This window comes from Myotis myotis, unplaced genomic scaffold (assembly GCF_014108235.1).
Source record: "Myotis myotis isolate mMyoMyo1 unplaced genomic scaffold, mMyoMyo1.p scaffold_m19_p_12, whole genome shotgun sequence".
Taxonomy (NCBI): Eukaryota; Metazoa; Chordata; class Mammalia; order Chiroptera; family Vespertilionidae; genus Myotis; species Myotis myotis.
The window spans coordinates 28,144,589-28,154,418 of NW_023416316.1; the positions used below are offsets into that span (position 1 = coordinate 28,144,589).

The 9,830-nt window shown below is 45.7% G+C and overlaps 1 protein-coding gene across 1 annotated transcript; it reads left to right on the forward strand.

The window, feature by feature from the left end:
- The first annotated feature begins 1,305 nt into the window (after positions 1-1,305).
- Positions 1,306-7,693, forward strand: FAM205C (family with sequence similarity 205 member C). Its single transcript, XM_036330501.1, is given in 6 exon segments — positions 1,306-1,449; positions 2,590-2,635; positions 2,774-2,834; positions 3,838-3,944; positions 7,377-7,515; positions 7,517-7,693. Coding segments are annotated over 6 exon segments (537 nt in total). The 3' UTR covers positions 7,557-7,693.
- Positions 7,694-9,830: the final 2,137 nt, after the last annotated feature.

Below are 9,830 nucleotides of genomic sequence, written 5' to 3' on the forward strand. Positions count from 1 at the left end.
CATTCATGTGCCTCTCTCCAAGGCATTTTACAGTCTCCCTTGTCCATGTCGAGCTTGGCCAGAGTGGAAAGTGCCTTTTTTAGTAACTTAGAAAGTTATTTAAAAGGACAGCAGTTATTTCCTTTCCTGGCCACATCAGACATGGCGCTCTTCCTGAACTTTTCCACATGACCATCTATTTATTGCCTGAGACATCAAAACCCTCACTTTCCAAGACTTAACAAGACATCGGGTGCCCTATTCTCTTGTGTGCTTTTTTAGTTATCTTCTCACTACAGGTGATGTTGTTTATGGAGTTCCTCTGACCTAGCCTCTCTCTCACTCTTACAGGGCAATGCAGCATATATAAAGGCTCAGTTACCTGGGGAGCGATGTCCAACTACTGTCTTAAAGGAGAGAGGTGAGCCATCCGGATATAGGAAATAGAAAGAGCATGAAAGAATATATGCTGCCCGTGACCTTAGCATCATTAGGCCTACACCCTGCACTCCACACAGACAACCAGATACTCTCATCTGAATACTGAATCACATGAGCGTCTCCTAGGCCAGCGATTTTCAACTCGTGTGCCACAAGAGTCTTAAAGCATGTAATACCTGATTTTTTAGTCAGGGACACTGACCTCTTTTCCCTTAAATTGTCAAATTTTTAAAAATGACAACAGCCGCCCTGACCGGTTTGGCTCAGTGGATAGAGCGTCAGCCTGCGGACTCAAGGGTCCCAGTTTTGATTCCGGTCAAAGGCATGTACCTTGGTTGCGGCACATCCCCAGTAGAGGGTGTGCAAGAGGCAGCTGATCGATGTTTCTCTCTCATTGATGTTTCTAACTCTCTATCCCTCTCCCTTCCTCTCTGTAAAGAAATCAATAAAATATATTTTTAAAAAAGTGATGAGAAGGAGCTTAAATACCATTTCTTATTAAAAGACACCAGATGTCCTTGCAGAAATACTTTATATAAAAAAAAATGGCAACAGCCAACGCAACAATAGTCATCCGGTGTGAATGAATCAAGATTATAGCTTTTTTTTTTGTCAGATCAGCAAAAATATATACTTTTTGGTGTGCTGCAGAATTTTAGCAACTTGCTTATATGTACCATGAAATGAAAAAGGTTGAAAATTACTGTCTCTAGACAGATAAAGGTCTGTAATGATCCACATTCCTTGTGAAACAGGAGGGCTTTGTGATGTAGTCTGTTGGTCTGGTTGCATCCTCTGTGAGGCGGAGATGACAAGGTCTAGAATGTGGACTCATTATGTTTCAAGATCTTGAAAGCCTGGGAGGAGGATGGCTAGGTTTAGATCATGTTGAACCCTACATTTGTTCTGTGGGAAATAGGATATCCCTTATACACTTATGGCTCCATCATCATTATTGCATTAATTATTTGGCAAGCGAAAAAGAACCATCAAAGATTGAAATTTGGACCTTACAAGAGCGGTTGCCGGGTAGGGAAAAGCTATATCCATGACTGAAGCGATTAAGCCTCAAATGAGATTTTATTTCCTTAATTTCTCTTGTTACCTTACTCCCTGCTTTTTTAATGGGGGTATCCTTATTGGCTCTAAATGTGGGTGATTCTTCTGGTTGGTAGGCATTTTAAATATATATATTTTTATTGATTTCAGAGAGGAAGGGAGAGGGAGAGAGAGATAAAAACATCAATGATGAGAGAGAATCATTGATTGGCTGCCTCCTGCATGCCCCACATTGGGGATTGAGCCCACAATCCAGGCATGTGCCCTGACCAGGAATTGAACTTCGACCTCCTGACTCATAGGTCAATGCTCAACCACTGAGCCCTGCCAGCCAGGCTGGTTGGTAAGCATTTAGAGCCTTGGATGGCTAAAGTCCCTTGGCTACTAGACCATCCATCCTTTAATCTATTCTACTTTTTTTCTCCTGTCTCATTCTTTTTTTAAAAAAAATATTTTTATTGCCGAAACCGGTTTGGCTCAGTGGATAGAGCGTCGGCTTGCGGACTGAAAGGTCCCAGGTTCGATTCCGGTCAAGGGCATGTACCTGGGTTGCGGGCACATCCCCAGTAGGAGATGTGCAGGAGGCAGCTGGTCGATGTTTCTCTCATCGATGTTTCTAGCTCTCTATCTTTCTCCCTTCCTCTCTGTAAAAAATCAATAAAATATATTTAAAAAAAAATATTTTTATTGATTTTTTTACAGAGAGGAAGGGAGAGGGATAGTTAGAAACATCAATCAGCTGCCTCCTGTACACTCCATACTGGGGATGTGCCCACAACCAAGGTACATGCCCTTGACCATGGAATTGAACCTGGGACCCTTGAGTCCGCAGGCTGACACTCTATCCACTGAGCCAAACCGGTTAGAGCTCATTCTGATTTCGCCACAGAACTTGTTCAGGGAATGGGGGTGGAAGTATGGAGTATGAAAGTGCCTCAAAATGAATCAGAAATAAGAGAAAGGAAATGATGGGGTGAAAAAGGTAGAGTAGGGGAAAGAAACAAGAATGTATAAAATTGGTATACAGAAAAAAGTTTGCAGGTTCTGTCTCATTTTGACATGAAAAAAAAGTATGCCCCAGCTTCATACTCTAACTTTTCTTTTTTTTAGCATCAACGGAGAATCAAACAAAGGACTAAAGATAGAACATCAAGAGGTAAAGTCCCAGTCTCTCCTCTGACTCCCCTTCACTGCGGGCAAGGTTCCCATGGAACGTTTCTCTGACCTTCAGCTTCCTGTAGTATGTCCCTGACTCCTCTCCTATTCCATGTAACACTGTCTCCTGGTTTCTCAGGTAAAAAACATTCCTCCAAAGAAGATGAGAAGCCATGGGAGCTGATCGCTATCATGAAAAGGTGATCACTTGCTCTTTGTAGTCTTCCAACTCCAGTCTGAACTGTGATGGTTTCTCTACTTGGCCTGGGAGAGGGATGATAACTAGGAGGAAGTCAGACACAGTGGAGGCTGGAGCATTGGTTGAGGGGGTTGCCAGGGCAAGGGAGGCCTCACATATCTCAGGAGGAGGAGTCCTAGTTCTGCTCTGGGCTAAGCTCACAGTGCTCCTGGAATTCAGAATTCGACTTATACTTAATTCATAAAAGGCTCTACATGGATCTGCACTCAGCCACGAGACAAGTTATTCAGCCAAGAGAATGGATAAATAAGTGCATACCTAAGTAATCACTCTCATACTCTTCTTACAGCTACACCCTTTCAAGGGCAGACCCCTAGACCTTGCTGATATTACTTCCTCTGGTTCTGTCTTCAGGGAGCTCAGTTCCTGAGACAGCCCCCAGCTAGGAGCTTGTCATCTCATCCTCTTCTTAAAATCCCTAGAGAATGGGATTGGCTCCCAAGAGATGTTATTTATAGATAACGGCAACTTATCAGAGTCCCTGGAATGCAGAGTTCTCACAAGTACCTCATTTTCTACAGCTTGGAAATACTAAATACCAGGCTGTGGCCTTCTTAGCCTTAAATGAGACTGAGTCCAAATTCTACCTGGTGATGGCCCTGGTGATATCCCATCAGCTAACCATCAGTCCCCCCATCCTTTGTTCCCATCTCTGGTTAAGCTACTTAGCCCAGGTCAACAAAGAACTCACCCACCTCTCACTCATGGCTCTGTTCTCACGGGTTGTCTGAGACCTTGCCCAGCAAGCCCCAGACCCTCAGCCCAGCACACAATAACTTGCCAAGTGGCAATTTCTTAGGAAGAAAAGTAGGGGAGTAAACACTGGGTGGGGGGTGTGCCCCCGGGTGTGAAGGACTCAGAGGGCAGGGCCGATCCTCAGGCCACAGCTTCCAAAGAGGCGGCTGTCAGCCCATCAATAACAGTTGCCATGTTTCCTCTTCTAGCCAGCGCTGGTTTCCTCAGGAGGGAAGTGTGCGGAGGCTCCTGTGTGCAGACCCCTCCTGCCCTGTCTGCAATGCTATGGCTCTGGAGATTAAGCAGTTGCTGGAGAGTGAGAGTACCCCCATCTCTCCCACTTCATCGAGGCGATCGCAGGGCTCCTCTTGCCTAGATATTTTGTCCATGTCTAATTTGTCTTTTGATCCAAGTCAGTGTTCCCAGCACTCCAGAGAGGTTTCAGCTGCACCTGTAACCCCCTCAATGACACAACTAAAGGATCACAAATCCTTAACCCAGTCAGCTTCCCAGTCAACTGGTGCAATCAGCATCCAAGATTACTGGGCTGACCACCAACTAAGGCAGGAATTTCAAGCACCAGATGTGTTCTGGGACGCAAGAGATCCATCTTCTTGGAGCCTTGAGGAGTGCAGGATTCCTGTGAACCAACAGTACAAGAAGAGCAACACCGAATATGTCTCAGAGAAACAAGGTCAGCAGCCCTTGAATACATTTCCTTCCCTGAACCCAAAGTTCACAAACCTAAAATACCCCCATGGCCTTGCATTCCCTTCACCTGTTGTTCCTGTGTCACCAAAGGTGTGAGGTATCTTTAAATACAGATAGATAAATTCATGCATTTCTATAGCTGAGGGCTTCCAAGATGTGTGGAAGAGGCCCTATGGCAGCTTATGTCACACTACCGTGAATAGTTTCCAAGCCTGGAGGGAAAAAACAACTTTTTCTTTCATCATAATACTGCCTCTAAGGCCTTCGTTGTCTCACTGGCTCAGTTTCTCAGTGACTCCCTGCAAGGGTACCCACGCAGGTGCTGCTCAAGGTCATCAGCGACAGCATCTGGTGAGGTTTGTTGCTGCTGGTCAAGACCTGTCAGTATTCAGGGTGTCAGTTCCTGATCCACGTAAGGGCTTACTGCTGCCTCCACACAGGGGCTTACTTTTGGGGGCCCCTGGGGTCATGGGAGGTCAGCCAGTCCACCCAGACTTTCTGGGTTTTTAGAGGATCCACTATGGATCCAGAGCAAATATCACTGCAAGCAAATCCCAAACTCCATGACTCACCCTTTGGTTACTAAGTGGTCTCTGTCCATTACCTTGGCAACACACTGAGAATTCAGTGTGTTATCTGCAGCATAAACACAGCTATTTTTTCATGGTTCCTCTTTTCTGCACAGTCCCTGGTCTACCCCTGGAGATCTATCCACAAAAGGGAAGTCCCCAGTCCCTTTCCCTTCAGTGATTTCTCCTTAGTCTCTACTGTCGGGTAGCTCTACCTTCTTCCCACATTTCTGAATTTGGGTTTCTCCATCTGACTATCAACATGGCCATATCAACGTCCCATTTCCAACCCTGACCAATTGTGAAGCCTTGGGGTGGCACTGCAGCAAAGGAAGTTCCAGCCTCAGTGGGACTTGCCATCTGTTGCCCGGAGATCTCTGTAGATGCAGAGAACCATGCAACATAAGCCCTGAGACATGTTAAGCAACCTGTCTCCTGAGACTCAGGGGCCTGCCTGTTGGGGAAGCCTATTTCATTCAGGAAGAGGCAGGTAGTGTTTTCCTGGAGCAGGCCCAGAGCTGCTGGAGTTCCACCTTCAGAAGGGGTCAGTTTAGCAGGTCAATTCACCATTGCTAGGGCCTGCTCCAGAAGATCCAGCAGTCCATCCAGTTTCTTCTGTCCCCTGATGACCAGCCGCCCTTGCCCTGGAGGAGCACCCTAACCAGTGTGAGTGTTTCCTAAGTCTGCAGACCTAGAGGCCCGTGGGGATAGGGACCTGTTATGATACTTTGTGGCAACAGGACCAGTTCACAGTTGCTTGCCCTGGCCAAGGCAATGTTGCAGAGCCAGACTACAAATGGGGGAGATCTACTAGGTACTGTCCCTGCCCATGTCTGCATGGGGGGACTGTAAATCACTGGGTCTGCAGCATTTCAGGGGCCCTGGAAGCAACTTTGTTCCCTTACAGCCCAGAAAGTAAACTTCTGTGTGGAGGCAGCAATCGACCCTTAGATGGATCAGGAAGTAACACCCTGAATACTGACAGGCCTTGACCAGCAGCAACAAACCTCACCAGATGCTGTCGCTGATCACCCTGATCAGCACCTGTGTGGGTACCCTTGCAGGGAGTCACTGAGAAACTGAGTCAGTGAGACAGGTTTTGGCCTTTCTGTCAGGGGTGCTGTCTCTTAACTACATGGCTTTCTCCAAGGTCATGGCCCCAGCAATCAGTAGCCAATCAGCAAGTACAGAGATGGAGCCTGGGTTTGTCGGGGGTCCAATAGAGCCTCTGACTCAATCTCATGTAAACAGCAACGTGCAAGTCCTGGCCATGCTTTCAGGATGCCGATGAAACTTGTGCAGACAGTGCTCGAGCATTCCAGATTGAAGTACAGGCGAATGGATACAGTGCCTCTAGATAGCCAGACAGATCCTAGTACTCTGTTCACTCAATACACCCGTCTTGGCCAAACCAAATTTTTACCTGAAAAAGAAATTCCTGGAGATACATTTGGGACATCTCATAATGACAAAGGAGTCCAGGGAAGGAACTGTGCTATCTCAAGGAATAGCTGTGCCAAGGAGTCCTTTAGGAGTCTACACAACCAAGGGGAAACGTTGCCCCAGGAACTCCCCATCCCACCAGGCATCCCATGTGCCCCTGAAGGGTCCACTTTAAAGAAGAGCTTGCAAATAAACTAAGGTGGTGCACAGAACCAAAAGCAAGCTAGTTCCAGAGCAGTCCTATGGTTCTGCTCACTGAGCCTTCAAGATCTCACAACCCAGTGGGGACATAACAGAGATTCGGGTGCTTTGTGTTCAGATGGAGGCCAGTGTGAGCAACCACAGCCAGGAGGAGCCCTAGGCTTCTTAGCCCCAGGTCTCTACAAGATAGAGACAACTCCCTACTCCAGCAGAGAAAATAGGGGACCCAGGGAAACTCAAAACAGCAGAGAATGACAGAGAAGGGAGTGCAACACTGAGGCTCGCCCCAACCAGAAAGAACATCTACTGTGCCAAAATTCAAGGTTATGTAGGGACACTTCTAAGTTGGACCACCAGAGCCCCTTACTTCCCAACTGTATCTCCAGGATCTTTCTCAAATAGAATTTTAGTTTGACCAAGATGGTTGCCTTGAGTGAGTAGAGACTAGCAATGACAAGTCTGGATCTATAGAGTCACCCTCACCTTGAGTTCTTAGAGCATCCTCCAGGATTTCTTGGGGCAGAATGTCCAGATAAGAATGGTCTGCAGGGCCAGTAGAGCAAGCTGAATGACCTCATCCAAATAAGGATTCCTGAGAATGCCAAATCTGCAGTGTCCAGAGCTGAAATGGCCTGACCTTACAGGATCACCTTCTGGGCCACCATTCACTAGGCCAAATTTTGCAAGTCCAGCATTTGAAAGGGCCCACATTTTTCAGATCCAAACTTTTCAGGAACCAAATTTGTAGGGTCACACTTTCTAGGATCAGGAGCTTTAGGGTTTGGTAAAGGCAGCTCACATTCACAAGAGCCCTACCCTTCCAGAAGCTGCAGAAGCTGGCTTCGGAAATAAGATGAAGCATTTTACACACTGGATTAAACACAAGTTGAAAGCTCAAGGGCATAAAGAATCCATTCTCCTTTCTGAGGATGAGACAGTGGCCAAAACCACGACCAAAAAGGTTGAAGAGTCCACCCTCCACCAGACGCCCTGTGAAGCAATAGAGGACAAGAATATCACCTTCTTTGATGCCCACCAGTGCCTAGACAATGAACTCCAGCAACACCCCTTTGAGCCTGGCCACTCCTGGTTCCAGTGCCTTTCCCACAACAGATCTAAGCACTGTCCTCAGCTGACTTGTGCCACTCAACCAAAAATCCATGCCAGGTCTCAACTCTCACCTCAGCAGTAGGCACTGGTCTATACAGGGAGAAAACCCATTCCAGAAAAAAAAGAGTTCAGGGTTTCCAAAACCTCTGCATATTTCTGAAAAAGGCTGTCATCATTTCCATTAATTTGCAGGTGAGGCAGTACCTTCTCCAAATATACACTATAACTCTATGCAAAGAACCACCTGTTTTTTGCCTGCTTATTTTCAATGTGATATGTAATGAAGAGAGTAGAGGAGGTAGATAGTACTTCCCAATGGTATAAGAGCGTAAATTCATATTTCAGATGGATTAGCATTCCATGTAACTCTTTCAGCTCCACCCTGAACTACAGATAAAGGGACTTGGGCAAAAAAGGAAGACCCTTCTCTAAGGTGCATTGAAGCCAAAGATCAGGCTTGAATTCTTCTGATAGTGTCTTTGGGCCCCAGAGCAGCAATGTGAACATGAAGACAGCACAAGAAGTAGTGGCCAGGAATCCAGTGCATTTTGGCCCATAGACAAAATTTACGGATAAACTCTGTATATCCAGAACCTGTAGGGAAGGTTTTTAGAGGAGTGTGCACCATCCTTGGGGAGGTGCTTTGTGTTTATCAAAAGCACAAAGCTAATATGACAGATGTCAAAAGTAAATGATAGCATCTTCCCTCTCTGTGCCCTGTTGTTATTGATTAACTCTTTAAGGGTAAGCCATCTGGGAACCTGCAATAGCCTGTTACCTGTTTGACCCTCATTGCCTTTCAGTTGCATGAATGAATGCCTCCTAAAATGAAGAACAGTTGATGAGAAGTTCCTCAAAAGGGTCACAATAAAAATGACTTTTAGCTGAATTTTGCATTCAACAATTCAAATATCTGAGTACTTTATATGCTAGGTACTATGCCAGACCCTAGGGACATAACAGTGAACAGCCACAGGCCCTCCTCCAATGGGCCTGTGGAATCATGGAGTTGACAATTAAGTAAAAAGTCCTAAAAACTATGTCCCCAGAAGAGAAAGCCCAGCCAGCATGGCTCAGTGGTTGAGTCAGGAGGTCACAGTTTAATTCCTGGTCAGGGCACATGCCCAGGTTGTGGGCTCAGTCCCCAGTGTGGGGCTTGTAGGAGGCAGCCGATCAATGATTATCTCTCATCATCATTGATACTTCTATCTCTGTCTCCCTCCCCCTTCCTGTCTGTAATCAATAAAAATATATATTTTTTAAAAAGTCACTAAAAGCTGGTTAGAGAAGTAAGTGACAGGGAGATATAAAGTACAGTATAGGGAATATAGTCAATAATATTGTAATATGTATAGTGTCAGATGGGTACTAGATTTATCAGAGTGGCCACTTCATAAGTTATATAATGTCCAATCACTGTGTTATACCCCTGAAATTAATGTAATATTGTCTGTCAACTGTAATTGAAAAATTAAAATTATATTTTAAAAAGAAATGTGACAGACACAGAGGACACTTATCCCAGGCTTGGAAATTTCCCTGGAAGACACAACACATAGACTGAGTTTCAAAGGATGAGCAGAAGTTAGCCAGCAAGGAGAGGGGGTAGAGAGGTTCCCCAGGCTGAGTACCACATAAGCAAAGGCCTGGTGTCAAACTAATGGGCATGCCATGTCAGAAAACAGTGACTTGCTCCAGAAATACCTGCAATAATCAAAGCAGTATATTAAAATGGTTGAAGGTTCAGAATGAGGTTGGCTAGCGGGAAATTTGCCGTAGACCAATTCCAGCATGTCATAATTTCAAGAGTTTCATCAAAAGGTTGATGAGACTTGGGGACTCACCAGGGTTGAGTCACACATGTAGTCACCTGTTGGGAATGGCTAAAGGCATTTTCCCAAACCTGAATAGGAAACTGGTTGTGTCTGCCAGACAGTTAAAGGGCATGTTAATCTACATGTTATTGCATCCTACTGGCCAAACATCTGTACAGCTGTAGGCTAATCCCCCATTCTGACAATGGACTCTGTACCCTTTGAAACCTTACCCTTTGAAGTGTATTATCTCCACCTTGCCTTAGGACAAATTGTGTTAATAAAAGCAAGGGTCGCCAAAACCGGTTTGGCTCAGTGAATAGAGCGTCGGCCTGCGGACTGAAGGGTCCCGGG